The sequence below is a fragment of the Ursus americanus genome, chromosome 25 (assembly GCF_024610735.1).
Source record: "Ursus americanus isolate L20-20 chromosome 25, mUrsAme1.1.p, whole genome shotgun sequence".
Taxonomy (NCBI): Eukaryota; Metazoa; Chordata; class Mammalia; order Carnivora; family Ursidae; genus Ursus; species Ursus americanus.
Genome location: NC_142151.1, coordinates 42,102,835 through 42,118,575, shown reverse-complemented (window position 1 = coordinate 42,118,575; position 15,741 = coordinate 42,102,835). Strand labels below are relative to the sequence as shown.

Here is a 15,741-nt window from a genome sequence, read left to right as displayed (position 1 = left end):
TTATTCCTGAATAAACTTATTCTTGCTGGTAAATTAACTAACTGTTGGATTTTTAAGGTCACAGACCATACGGCCATTAAGTGGGATAAAAAGGTACTACTATGAACAACTTTATATTCATAAATTTGACAACTCGGAAGTAATGCATCAATTTCCTCAAAACCACAAACTACCAAACTCAGCCATGATAAAATAGCCTGAATAATCCTGTGAAGAAAAGAAATTCCAGGCTCCAGTTTCACTGGAGAGTTTTATCAAACATTTAAAGGACAATTAATGCCAATTTTATACAATCTCTTCCAAAACAGAGAAGAGGAAGGAATATTTCCTGACTTGTTTTATGAGGCCCAAGATATTACACAAACATACAAACACACACACAAAGAAAGAAAGAAAAAGAAAACCACAGGCCATTATCTCATGAATTTAGATACAATTTCCTCAACAAAGTATTAGCAAACAGAATCTAGCAACATAAAAAAAGAATATACCACCATGACCCAGTGCTATTTATTTCAGGTATGCAAGGCTGGTTCGATATTTAAAAATCAATCACTCCACTACATCAACAGGCCAAAGAAGAAAAAAATTATCACTGCACACCAACTGATGCAGAAAAATCTCATTTCATAAAACTTAATCTCATTTCATGAAAAAAAAAAACCTCTCAAAAAACTAGGAATAGAGGGTACTTCCTCAAACTCACAAAGAGCATTTATAAAAAAGCCTACAGCTAACATCAGACTTAATGATGACAGAATGAATGCTTTCTCTGTAAGACTGGGTACAAAGAAAAGATGTCCATTCTCATCACTATTCAACATAGTTCTGGGAGTTCTAGAGAGTGCAATAGGGCAAGAAAAAATAAATAATACATATTCTAATAACTGGAATCAGAATAACTTGAATAAAATTGGAAAAAAAGAAGAAAAAACATCTCTATCTTTAGATGGCATGACTCTATGTAGGACATCACAAGAACTATTAAAAACAAAACAAAAAAAATCACTCCTAAGACTAATGTTACAAGGTATAAGATCAATAAAAATCAATTGCATTTCTATAGCCTAACAAGTAAAATCCAAAATCAACACAGTACCATTTACTATAGCTCCAAAGAAAATATGCAGTATTATTTACAAGTGTTCCAAAGAAAATGAAATGCTTAGGTATGAAGCCTAACAAAACACATACAGGATCTGTATGCTGAAAAAGACAAAATGCTATGTAAAGAAATCGAAGGTGATTAAATAATTAGAGAGATTTACTATATTCAAGGATTGGAAGATTCAGTAAGGTATCAGTTCTCCCGAAATTGATCTGTAGGTTTGCAGACACAGACAAGCTTACTGCAAAAATTTATATGGAAAGGGAAAGGCCCTACAACAACTTTGAAAAAGAAGAATAAAATGGGAGTAATCTTTCTTCTGGATGTTAAGGGTTACTATAAATAGTAATCAAGACAGCATGCTGACAGAGGGACAGCACACAGATCGATGGAACATAACAGAGAAGCAGAAGCAGGTAAGTATGCCCAAATAATTTCTGACAAAGGTGCAAAAGTAATGCAGTGGTGCTGTAGCAATTGTACATCCAGAGGCAAAACAAAACAAAGCAAAAACAAAACAAAAAACCAACCCCAAACTCTCAAATCTATATAAAAATTAACTTAAAATGGATCGTGGAATTACACGTAAAACATAAACCTATAAAATTTCTAGGAAGAAACAAAAAATCTTTGAAATTTAGGACTAGCAAGGAATTCTTAGACACCAAAAGCACAATCCATGAAAGGACAACTTGATAAACTGGACCTAGTCAAAATTTAAAACTTTAGGCTCTATGAAAGACCTGCTAAGCAAATGAAAAAGAAAAATCATTCTTCCATTCTCCCATGCCATCCACGCTGGAAACATCCAAATAAACTCACCTAGATTTCTAAGTTACTCTATAAGAGAAATCTTTCTCTACCAAAAAGTGAAACCCAGATGAGCTAGAATATCCAAGATGTTAGATAGAGTATCTCCAGGTAAGAAAGGATTATCAAAGGCACTGATGCACACACACATTCTTAGCTTATCCCTGGATGAACCTTGAGTTAAGTCTTCATGTCAAAAATATGAATGGCATGGGGGCACCTGGCTGGCTCAGCTGGTAGAGCATGTGACTCCTGATCTTGGTACTGTTAGCTCAAGGCCCACACTGGGGTGTAGAGATTACTTAAAAATAAAATCTTAAAAAAAAAAAAAAAAAAAAAGAATGGCATGAAGATTAAGCTGTGTTAAAAGTGTTTTGGAGCCAAGCCTATTTGTAATTTCTTCCACTATTCTCATTTCTCTTCATATTCTCCCTGGAGGCAACAAAGGACTGGTGACTACAGACTCTGGAGTTGTGGTGGGCACTACGATGCAACTCGCAGACCCCGTTTCACTAGTAAAAGACTGCATTCCCCAGCTGCTGGAGTAAAGCTGCTGGCAGTGTTCAGCTGTGCCAGCTGTCTTTGGAATTGCCTTGGCTGATGACTCACCTGTCACTAAAGTCTCATACACCCCTTCCCAGGTCAGTCAAGATCCAATGACTGATGCATGCTGGGATATGAAGGCCTGGCTGGCCCCTTCCCCCTATTTTGAAGAGCTATCTCATCTTCAAAGCTCTCTACAGGGTCAGCTGAGGCCTTCACTGAGACTGAACCACAGTCCCACTTCTCCCTCTGCCCAATCCTCCTTCCTTCTCTTCTTTTCTTTACATTTCACAGGTGGTAATTCCAAGAGGACGCCCTAATAAACGTCCTGCATGTTAATCTCCACCTCACAGGCCACTTCCCAGAAACCCCAAACTGTGACAGAAGTCAAACGGCTGGAATTCAAATCACGTCTAGATCCTTAGTAGTCCTGTGGGAGTTATAAAAGCAGAGTAGGCTGACATGAGGTTTGAAGGTATTAAAACACGTAAAATGCTTAGAAATGCACCTGGCAAACAGTGGACACTCAATTGTTACTATGATCATTGTTTTCCCTGTTCACACTTGATTAAAGTGTACAAATTTCTTACAATATGAGAATTACTGAGAGTTATGAGCTGGAAAAGACCTTAGAGCTTGCCAAGTCTGACACGTAATTTCCAGATGATGAACGTCAAGTCTTACTAAATAACTGACTAGTCAAAGCTCTAGAGTCAGTAAGTGACAAAACGTGGGTTCCGACCCAGTCTTCTGACGGCTTCCATCATTCTTTCCATTAAGCAAAACTGCCTGTCTCTCAATCTACATATAATTTGTAATTAAATGAAATTCAACAAGTACTAAGTCCCTCCCCTTCACCTCCCTGCCATGATTGAACTTCAGCTCTCTTCTCAAGAAAAGTGCCTCTGCTATAGCTCTTTCCTGCACTCATCCCATGAGCCTACAGATAAGGTGCGCGTTTCCCTTGCTTTTCATTGGTACTTTCAGACCACTGCCCCTTCAAAGTCCTCCTCTAAAAGCTCCCAACTGCAAGGCTCATAGCAGCAGACTGGCCTTATGGCAGTCACGTCCCCTCATTTCTTTAAGACATTAGCAGCCAAACCAACCTATTCTAATACCACTCCTGATAAGGTTTGTTGTGATTTCAATATGCAACATTCAGTAACCTTCCACACCCAGGCCTCTGTTTTTTATTCTTCTCCAGAGCCCTGGGTTCCACCCTCCTCAGCTACCTGCTCCTGTTCTTATACTCTACAAGGTTTCTTTTTTTTTTTTTTGGATTTTATTTATTTATTGGACAGAGATAGAGACAGCCAGCGAGAGAGGGAACACAAGCAGGGGGAGTGGGAGAGGAAGAAGCAGGCTCATAGCAGAAGAGCCTGATGTGGGGCTCGATCCCATCACGCCGGGATCACGCCCTGAGCCGAAGGCAGACCCTTAACCGCTGTGCCACCCAGGCGCCCCTCTACAAGGTTTCTAAACAGGCATTTTGGGCAGGACAATTCTTCCAATGCAAAACATTTAGCATCTCTGGTCCCCACCCACTGAATACCAGTAGCACCCTCCCCACCCCCAAACACACATTTCCAGACGTCTCAGTGGGGAAGCAGTACACTCCAGTTGAGAACTACTTAATTAAACCGTATCATTGTCAATAAATAAACCCCTCCATAATCTCAAATTCAAGCATCGCTCTGAGTATCACCTACTTCCAACTCATTACCTCCACTATTTGGACTCTCAACAATTCTTGGACTCCACAGGAACCTATAATCCATTGAACATACTATCTTCTTCCCTGCTCTTGACCCCATCAAGTCCCCACTTCCTTCCCTATACAGCTTAAATTATGTGGCCCCGCATCTAAATCACTCTATCACACACATCATCAATGTCCTTGTCTTTTCTTGCTTCATCATAGTCCCTTAACTAAACATCGACCCTGTTAACTCCCCTACTCAATGCCTGTAACCTGAATGCAAACCACACCTGAATTAGACTGGAGAACACATAATTGAACTTAACCGTCTCACTTTAAACTCATGATCAAACCTCAAGTGGAGTGTTCATAATCTTCCTCAATCCTGTTAAATATCCCTAGTCCACTTACATCTCCTACTGTCCTGGTAGATGATTTCATACTTTCTCCTCCTTCCCTATCCTCTTAAAACGTTTTATTCCACTGAAAAACAAAGAAGTTATCAAAAGAGCGGTGCCTGGTGGCGCAGTCAGTCAAGCGTCTGCCTTTGGCTCAGGTCATGATCTCAGGGTCCTGGGATTGGGCCCCACATCGGGCTCCCTACTGGGCAGGGAGCCTGCTTCTCCCTTGCCTTCCGCCTGCCACTCCTCTGCTTGTTCTCTCTGTCAAATAAATAAATAATCTTAAAAAAAAAAGTTATCAAAAGAAAGCTTTCAGAGTATCTCATCCCCAATCTACCCACCTAACCCGCATTTGCTTTCTTACTGTGAATGATGTACCGTGCTCATATAAGATAAAGTCCTCCACTTGTAGACTAAATCTCGTTCCTGTCCCTCCTCAAGGATGTCATCCCAGAACTGACCTCTCTTTCTGTATCATCAAGTGTTCCCCTTCTATTTAATCAATCCCACTGGTATACCAACAGGCTGTTAATTCCTCCTATCTTAAAAAGTAATAATAAAAGTAAAGCTTTGGAGCATTGACCTCCAACCCTCTCCAGCAACTTCATTTCTTTGCCCCTTTGCAACAAAATCCCTTAAAGGAGTTGTCTATTCATTCTGTTGTCAATGAATGTCTACTCTTTTTCCCCCCTTTTTCCATGCTCTCTTAGATCTAATTAGATTTTTGTCCCCGCTCCCATTGAAATAGTTCTTGTCAAGGCTGTCAATAAACTCCAAGTTGCTAAATAGTCAATTCTTGTTATTTGCGGTATATTCTATAAAGTTGCATGTACGTGGAATTAGCAAATCTGAACCACTGCTCTGGGGGGAACACGGAGTTAGGCTCCTGCAAGCCTCTGGGCACATTATTTTCATCAACTGGTCAATATATAACTTTGTTTTAAGTGTTTCTGTTTAGAGACACCTTTTTTAGTATATATATTGTTAATTCATTAATACTGAACTCATGGACACTCATATTTGAAGGACACTTCTCTAACACAGGTATTCTCTCCTCCTGGCATTCAACTCTACACTTAGGAGGCCATTTTAAACAACAAAATCACTAACAAAAAGCACAAACATGCAAAAAATATGCCATCAGTTAGACCACCAAAAGAACTATTTACAGCATGAGAGCTAAAATAAGAAGACAAGGCCCTGGTGCCTTGGTTCAATGTCAGTGGAAAGATGTGCGTCAAGTGACTCCAATTTTTCACCACTCTGGGCAATGACCACAAAAGTGCTGGACTGATTTTGGGATTACATATAAATTTTATCAAGTAGGCAAATCTGCAAATACAGAATCCTTGAATAATGAAGACCAACTGTGTTAGCAGTTGATTTTTATTTCTTATTTGACCTGACAGCACATTATACAGTTGACCATGACCTCATTCTTAACTTCCAAGATTCTTTCTCTTGATTTTCCTCTTAACTTCACTGACCACCCCTCTTCAATCTTCCCAAAGTCCAACAAATGTCGGAGAGCCCTAGTCAAATCCACAGACCTCATCTCTGAGTATACAAGACCTCCAGTAATCTCATCTAGTGCCATGAATTTAATTACCCTTGTGTTAAATCGATATTGTCCCCCACAGCTCTTAGATGCTCTGTTCTGTTTTCCCCCTACTTGTTTTCTCTTTGTTTTCAATTTCAAATTCAAATTCACTGATTCTTACCTTGGGTATGTTAAGTCTACTAATAAGCCCCAAAACATACTTCATCTATATCAAATTTTTATTTCTAGCATATTCACTTGACTTTCATATACTTTCCATTCCTCTGCTGAAATTTACCATCATACATGTTGTCCACCTTTTCCACTAGAGCTGTAATATATTATTCATTTAATTTTTTTAAATAAGATTTTAAAAAATCTTCTTCAAAGATTTATTTATTTGACAGCGAGAGAGAAAGAGGAGTGCACGCACATGCGCACAAGTGCGGGGACAAGCAGAGGAAGAGGGAGAGAGAGAAACAGACTCCCCGCGGAGCATGAAACCAACGAGGGGCGCCTGGGTGGCTCAGTCGGTTAAGCATCTTCCTTCAGCTTAGGTCATGATCCCAGGGTCCTGGCACTGAGACCCACATGGGGCTCCATGCTCAGCGGGGAGCCTGCTTCTCCCTCTCCCTCTGCTGTTCCTCCTCCTACTTGTGTGCTCTATCAAATAAATAAGTAAAATCTTTAAAAAAATAAATTCACTGCCTGACAGTTATCAAATGTACCATCCTCAGTCTATTGGTTATTTTGGTTTTTGAACAGTGAGTAATTTTTTCTTACTTTTGTATGTTTCATAATTTTTGCCTGAATGATGGATATCATGTGTAACACAGGAGACTCAGGAAACAGTATAAAAATGGGTATGGCTCCTTTCTGCAAGCTATCAGTGGGGTGCTGAGGGGAGGGGTTGAGCAACTTCTTCGGGAATTACGCCGGGTTCGGGTTCTGCTGTTAGGACTCCCTTAGGTGCACCACCGGCTTCAAGTTCCTCTAGGACACCCTTCTGCTTAGGGTGGGAGCTGGTTTGCCGGAGGGTACTTCTCAGCCTGCTCCACCCTCAGTGCGGACTCTCCACAGTCCCCAGGGGCAGACTGCTGTTGCTTTACTTGCTAGTACGGAACGGGGAAGTTCTGTTACCCTAGCGGAGTCTCAGTCTCAGGCAAGTCACTATCCCTGCGTCTCAGGGCATAGGGCTTTCTCCCTATAGTAGGAAAACTAATGGTCTGAACCCAGAAGTTTCCTCCCCTTCCCTCCGGTTTTATGCGTTTTTGTCTTTTCACTCCTCCCAGCCACAACGGAAAATGGAGTTTATTCCCTTCCCCCAGTGGCTTAAAGCCCTTTTCCACAGGGAGAAGAGAGTCCAGGTAGGCCCATACCACCTAGTGAGCCTTACCCCTGTCTTCCTTGCTTTCCCAATCTTACGAGAAACTGTTGGGAAACCTTGAAGAAAAGCCTACGGGTGAGCATTACCTACCCTGTGTCTGCAGCTCTCAAGGATTCTACAAGCTCATGCCAGCCCACACTTAAGACTTTAGCAACTGATCAAGACCGTAGCTGAATTCTTCTTTACCCCTGTGCGAGAGCCCTGCCTTCTTCCAGCACTGTTACAGATGAGCCAGATCCCACCACCGATGAATCAAGAGAAGTTATGACTTTGTATATCATAGCTCATTCTTATTTTAGGATGGGAGCAATACTCTTTTCAGCTTTCTATATCCTAAGTGGAAGCCAGAAATCGCTTTGTGTCTTTAAATACCACCTACATATCCAAGAACGCCTACACTTAACATTTCTAGTCTGGACTTCTCCTCTGGACCCCAGGCCATATACATCCAGCTGCCTTCTAAACAGACCTGTTTGTACGGTTCGGCAGACAAATTCTAAGGAGGCCCCCATGATCCCCACCTCCCGGTATTCACGCCTTTTGAGTAATCCTTTCCTCTTGAGAGTGGGAGGGACCTGCAACTTCTAATTAGTAAAGCAAAGATGATGGGATGTCATTCCCATGATTACATTTTATGGCAAAAGAATGGGATATCACTTCCTTGATTATGTCATATGGTATTATACAAGACTCTGTCTTGCTAGCCAACTCACTCTCACCCTCTTGCTAGACTTAACAGAGCAGCCTGCCATGCTGTGAACTGCTTTTGGGGAGGGCCACACGGCAGTGAACTGCAGATGACCTCTAAGGCTTGAGGGTGGCCTCCAGCCAACAAAAAACTGGAGCTCTCAGTCCTACGGCTACAACAAAATGAATTCTGCCAACAACCTGAGTGAAGTTGGAAGTGGATTCCTCTCCAGTCCAATCCACAGATAAAAATCCAGCCCCAGCCAATACCTTGATTGAACTTGAAACACCAGAGAACCTAGCAGCTTCTGCCCTCATAGAACTGTGATAACGTGTGTTCTTGTGAGCCATTAAATTTGTGTTAATTTGTTTTGTAGCATAGAAAAGTAATACAGACAGCATCACAAACTTAACATGCCTAAAAGCCAAATTCCTGATTGCCAATATTCCCCCCAAAAGAAAAGAAAAACATGCTGCAGTGTTGTCCACCTTAAGAGGTGGCAACTCCATTCTTACCATTATTTGAGTCAAAAACTGTAGGGTCTATCTTCTTTTTTTCTCTAAAACCCACATCTAATCCAAAAGTAAACACTGTTGGCTTTACAACCAAATTATATCAAGAATCTAACTTTATCTCACCACCACCACTGCTACCACCTTGGTCCAAGTCACCATCACCTCTCACGCACATTATTTTAACAGCCTCTTAACTGGTTTTCCTGCTTCTACTCCACAAAGCAGCCAAAATGATCCTATTAAAACATCAGATAACGTTTTTACTCAAAACGCTCCAAAGGATTCCCATCTCACTCAGATTAAAAGCCAAAAGCCTTACAGTGGCATTCAAGGCCTACCTTATCTGGCACTCTCCCTTCCCACCGCCAAACCTCTCTGCCTCATCTTGCATCACTCTCCCCTCATTCATCTGTCTCCCACCACACCAGCCTCTGTGCTGTTCCTTAACTATGCCAAGCACCTATCAGTCTCAGCGTTTTACAACTGTCAGTTCATGTAAATGAAGAGTTCTTTCCACTAACGGGACTTCTCTGACCGCTTTATATAAAAAAACAAATCCACCTGTCCCCACCAATCCCCATCCCTCTTACCCTGCTTTGTGAGTCCCCACAGTACGTACTATGAACTGATATCTTATTGCCTGTCTCCCCAAAATTAGAAGTAAAGTTCATAAGAGCTGAGACTTCTGTTTATTGCTATGTCCCCAGCTTATACTGAATGACTGAATAAATATTACTGCATTAGATATGGTTTCCTTACAATATTTAGAGGCTAATGAAGTAATCAAGCCACAAGAATTTGGACATGAAGTCAGTGACATTATTTTCAAAATCACTACAAAGTTACTTCCACTTAGAAATGGACTTACTCACATTTCACTGTAAATATGCTTCTAAGGAAACTTAGAAAACATCCACATCTAACCAAAATAACTTAAGTATACAAGTAAGCCAAGTGAACTTAAACATCTCTGTGAAGGGCTCTATTAACAGAAAGAGAGCTGAAAGACTCCAGAATTGTTTTTCCAGCACCATCTGGAGAAGACACCATTATTCTACAAGAATATAGACAAATAATAAAAAAGGATGCATCAAGCTTGAAGGATTAATCCTTTAGGGCCTTGTTTCTCAAATTTTTTGGTCTCAAGACTCTTTACGCTCTTAAAAATTATTGAGGACCACAAAGAATTCTTATTTATGTAGGCTTTTAATCTACTAACACATTTAAAATTAAAACAGAAATTTTAAAAATATTTAACAGTTCATTCTGAAGTAATATAAACCTATTAACACACTAATATAAATAACAATATGTTTTCATTTATAAAACTAAACTTCCCTCCCCCCAAATTAGTAAGAGAATGACATTTTACATTTCTGCAAATCACCTTAATGTTGAAAATGGCTGAATTCTCTTACCTGCTTTTACATTAACTATGTTGCCATATGTTGTTTTGGCTGAGGTATATGAAGAAAGTCTGACCTCACACATATATGAAGTTGAAAAAGGGAGGACTGTTTTTAATAGTGTTTTCAGATAATTGTGGATATTCTTCTTTGATACCACTTTAAAACTTAAACAGGCTGTAGTTTCTTAAAGGTTGTTTGCAACATACAATCTTAATGTTATGTATTTTTTAAAAAGACTCTATTTATTTGAGAGAGAGGGAGGGAGAGAGAACACGCCTAAGCAAGCACAAGCGGGAGTGGGGGGTGCAGGAGCAGAAGGAGAGGGAGAAGCAGACTCCCCATGGCGCAGAGAGCCCGACAAAGGACTGGATCCCAGGACCCCGGGATCATAACTTGAGCTGAAGGCAGACGCTTAACTGACTGAGCCACCCAGGCGCCCCTCAACGTTATATACTCTGTTAACATTAAAATCCACTGGTCTGGGGCGCCTGGGTGGCTCAGTCGGTTAAGCCTCTGCCTTCAGCTGAGGTCATGATCCTGGGGTCCTGGGACTGAGCTCCACATCAGGCTCCCTGCTCAGCGGAAGGTCCGCTTCTCCCTCTCTCTCTGCCCCTCCTCCCTGCTTGTGTTTTCTCTCTCTCGAATAAATAAATCTTAAAAAAATAAAATAAAATCCATTGGTCTACCTTGCACTCTGAATGAATCTTATACTAAAGTATGACTTTGTAACACAATTTTGTAATGAAAAAGTCTGTAGCTCCTGGGAAACTATAAAGCTCACAATGGTGAATACAAGTTTTCCAAAATTCTAATTTTTGCTTGAAAGTTCAAGTCTATCACTGGCAACAAATACCATCCATTGTTTTCCTTGAAGTGGGTCAGGTGCATGGATCAGACAATTTGATATTTATAAAATATCAGTTCTGCAATATGCATGCCTATCAATTTAAATTCTCTAATATGTAGGCCTATTTTCCAGTTCAGCAAAAAGATTTCCTATACATCCACAATAAATCTACTGAATTGAAGATGGTTTGTCTCTTGAAACTATTAGTCTGTTTTAAGTTAGCTCAGAGATAAATTATTTTTCATTTTTCTTATGCAGAAACAAAATCAGTCTGGAAAAAATCGAAATAATCACGCACCACATAAAGTGAAATCTACTTCAAGTTTTGAAAAATATATACCTATTAAAACAACATTAAATGTACTTTATATAGAAGAAAATAAAACTGAAATAATCTTGACAGGATGTTTAAATCAAATCTACCTGCCTTCCATACATTTCAACGTTTGCAGTTCTTTTTGCTTGGTTCTTTTTCACAAAATATTCCTAATTAGCTCAACATTTTGGCTGGATCCTGCCTTACCTGTTGAGCAATATGAGAAATAGGAGCTCCCTGAACCGCTGAACCAGGCTGCGGCGCTGCCTCTGAAGTGTTACTCTTGTGGGAATCTTCCATAATCAACTAGAAGAGAAAAAAGGTCAGTTAGAAAATGATTTCTAACTTCATTTTCAAGAAATCCTAAGATAGCTCTTTCCTTAACATGTGTACTTTTCCAGAGGAACAAGATGGAGTTTTTCTATACTACGTGCTAGCTCAATTTATCCAGACTCAGTATGTTCTGATGTTCTGTTCTGTGTAGAAATCTAATTATAAGATCTCAAGAAATGGCAAATAAAGAGCACTACAGAATATGTATAATATACTGCATGGCTGTATAAAAATTGGCAACATGGCTGCCTCTGTGGGAGAGAATTGGTAGCTATGGAATAGAGATAGTAAAGACTTTTCCTTGCATATTCTTTCACATTTTAAAAAGTTTGATCCACATGAACATATTAAAATTTAATAAATGGCACATCTATACATAAATTATTGTGACGAAGTTTCCAAATGTTATCCCACTTAAGAAGTATGACAGTCTTCCCATCCATGGATGCAAGCATTCTTCTACAGTCTCGGGAACAGTTTCTAATTGCTCAGATAGTTCTACATGGAGAAGTCATTAAGTGAATGCTGAACTAAGTCAGCACAACCGTACCTAAGGAGGTTCTAGAGATCTAGGCAGTCCCGGCAGGATATGCAGGCTGGCAAAAACGAGGATAAACGGCTTATGAGCGATGGAATACGTCAAATGGGAGGACAACCACTTAGACTGCTAGAAGAATTGGGCAGAATTTAGAGTGTTTAATGATTACATACAAAAACATAAAAAGAAAAGAGAGGGGGCTGGCCAGCAAACATGAAAAGATGTTCAATATCACTAATCATTAGGGAAATGCAAATCACAGCTACAATGAGATATCATCATCAACACCCATTAGAATGGCTACAATTTTAAAAAACCAGAAAATAAGTGTTGGTGAGGATGTGGAGAAATTGGAACGTTTGTGCACTATGATTAGGGATGCAAAAAAGGTGTAAACACTATGGGAAACACTATGGTATTTACTCAAAAAATTAAAGATAGAATTACTGTATGATCCAGAAATCCCAAATCTAGGTATATATCCAAAGGAATTGAAGCAGGGTCTTAAAGATATATTTGTACACCCATGTGCATAGCAACATATTTACAATTGTCAAAAGGTGGGATCAATTGAAGTGTGCACAGAGATGAATGGATAAACAAAATATGGTATATTCAAAGGCTACACAATAGTCCATCCAGTGAACATACATTTTTTTTAACCAAACAATACTATGATTAATATCTTTGGTACATAAACACAATTAAAATAATTTCCAAAGAATATATTCCAGAAATGAGAACTACTTGATCAAGAAGTATGAGTAGCTCAAGTTTTCTGAAAGAATTAGAGCCCATCAGAAGCACAGGAGAAAGCAGTGCTAGGTGAGAAATGACGCACTGTTTACAGTTCCTTAATTCTCTATTAGCTGTCTTGGCCCTGTTCGTACTACTTATCCACCATTTATCACCAAATCACCAATGTTTCTCTTATTAGCCTGTTTCTTTTTTAAAAATATTTTTAAAGCTTTTATTTATTTATTTAGAGACAGTGACAGAGAGAATGTGTGCATGAGCGGGTGGAGGGGCAGAGAGAGAGGGAGAGAGCATCTCTGACTGCAGAGCCTGACGTGGGGCGTGATGTGGGGCTGGATCCCAGACCCTGAGATCATGACCTGAGTCGAAATTAAGAGTCAGATGCTTAACTGACTGAGCCACCTGGGCGCCCCAGTATATAATTTCTTTTTTTATTTTATTTATTTATGAGAGAGAGAGACAGAGAGAGTGCGCGCACACGCACAAATGGGGGAGCGGGAGAGGGAGAAGCAGGCTCCCTGCTGAGCAAGGAGCCTGATGTGGGTCTCGATCCTAGGACCCTCAGATCATGACCTGAGCCGAAGGGAGACGTTTAACCGACTGAGCCACCCAGGCATCCCTAATATTTCTCAATATAAATTTCATTTCTAGCATGTGGATACAAGTATCGTGACTTACCTGTGATTATTTTAAAACTTTTAATTTTGCCAAATTCATCCAATGCTTCCTATCTTGTTTCTTCAACTGCTTTTAAGCTTACATATACTCCCTTCGTTAGGAAGAGCACAGTGATTTTTAATCTTCACTAATACAAGTATAATCTCACAGACTAAACACTAAGACAGCACCAAACCTGGCAATTACATATTTTCTACATACTGTCTGTATTAAAAATGCCTTTTTTAAAAAAAGATTTTAAGTAATCTCTGTACCCAGTGTGGGACTCAAATTTACAACTCCAAAATCAAGAGGCACACACTCTACTGACTGAGACGGCTAGGCAGCCGAAAATGCCGTTTTAACACCCCATTTCAGAAGACGTAAGTTGGAATGTAGAAAAGAAAAAAATACATAGTGCTAAAGCACTGCAAGAACCTATAAAAGATTTTTCAAAACCTTATTAAATTACTGGAAATGATACTTCTCTGTTTCACTGTGACTCACTGATTTTTCCTCTATAACAGTATTATTAAGAAGCCCTATATCTAATGGAAACTAACACAATCAACAAAACAACACTACAGTCAGCAAATAAGATTCTGGACAATTATTACAACCACATTTCCTATGGAAAATAAGATAGCCTATTTTCTCTAATTTTTTAAAAAGAAATCAACTAATCAGCTTTTGTTTTCCAAAATGAAAACAGCTTTATAGTTACATCTCACTGTAAACAATACTATATATTTTTTAACGTCAGAGTATAATCTTCATTTGCTCACTCTTTTCAGCTATTACTCTTAAAATTGAGATTAACAATCTGTTAAAAACTGGCTCAACACAGAATAAACTGTATGTGTACAAAAGCATTTTCTATGAAAATAACGTATCTCCCAGCTAGCAGATGGAAGCTTAACATTAGACAACAGTAAGTAGGGCAGAATCACAGGGGGCAGTGAAACACAGCTTCAAAAGTGCCATCAATGGGAACGAATTTGGGAGGCTGAGAAACTGCAGCAGCCTGTGATCTCGCTGACATATAAGAAAAAATGTAAGTAAAAGGCATGGTACTTCTAAGAAAACTTGCAAAGAAAGGAATATTATACGCTAGGCACCAAACGAAGAGCTTTTTTATGTATCATTTCCTGGATTCCCTATTTTAGAGATGTGTAGATTGAGCCTCAAGGAAATTGTCATTTACTACGGAACTCACAGTAAGATGTGAATACAAGACCTGAAGCCAGAACTATTTTAACTCAAAATCCATGGTTTTTGTTTTGTTTTGTTTTGTTTTAATTCCACACTGCCCCTCTTCCTCTAACATTGCTAACTTGTCCATCTGGCAAACTCCTACTCTTTTCTAGTTTCATCCCAAACCTTAAGTTCCCAACTGCCCCAGGTTCTTTCTTCCTTCCTACTTTGACCGTGCCCTGCATATATTTCTAATGAGGTCACTGAACACTGAACTGTGTTTACTGGCATGTCTGTTTCCCCCAGTCTTTTTTTTTTGCCGGGGGGGGCAGGTGGGTGGTGTTTCTCCCAGTCTTAAGGTGCCTAAGGACAGGGCCTGTATCATATGAATGTATGCTCTGTGCCCAACAGAGACCCCCATGCATGCCGTAAACAATAAACATCAACAAATACAGTTAGTATTCTCATTTGATGAATGAAGGTCTCGGTTTCCTCACCTATAGAGAATATTGACCTATGATAAGCTTGAGGGCATGGAGTCTCCCGCTCGACATTTCCACAACTGAACTCATGATCTCCCCTCAAAATTGTTCCTATTCGTCATGCTGAATTTCTTTCAGATCTTCCTATGTGCCTACCTTGCTTTCTCTCACCTTCGGACTTTCACATATGCCACTCCCTCTGCCAGAAACACTACTCCCCTCTTCTCTTCATGTGGCCTATTCCTTTCAGTTATTTGTTCTCCCAAGCAGTCTTTCATGACTCCCTCAGACTGGCCGAGAAGCTCTGGCTGTATCCCCACAGCACATGCTACCCCCTCTTCTCATGGCACTCATCCCAGTACTGCAACGGCCTGTTTCTGTCTTGCCATCAGAATGCAAGCTCTAGGGAGTCAAAGGCCATATCCTGTTCCCAATATAGCACTAATACCTTGCACATTAATGGTGAATAAATCAACGTGTTTAGTAGCGTTTGTCTAGCTAGCTACAGACAGAAATAA

At 39.9% G+C, this 15,741-nt stretch overlaps 1 protein-coding gene across 6 annotated transcripts in view; it reads right to left on the bottom strand.

Annotated features, from left to right (window-relative positions):
• ATF1 (activating transcription factor 1) overlaps window positions 1-15,741 on the bottom strand; it is a 75,527-nt gene that overhangs the window by 57,528 nt on the left and 2,258 nt on the right. For 4 of the 6 annotated variants that reach the window (XM_045801056.2, XM_045801061.2, XM_045801058.2 and 1 more), the window contains exon 2: window positions 11,471-11,569. In XM_045801056.2, the coding sequence (XP_045657012.2) occupies window positions 11,471-11,563 (93 nt within the window). In that variant the 5' untranslated portion in view covers window positions 11,564-11,569. Of the gene's footprint in view, window positions 1-11,470; window positions 11,570-12,146; window positions 12,879-15,741 lie in introns of those variants that run through there. The other 2 variants (XM_045801057.2, XM_045801062.2) reach the window with 2 other exon arrangements.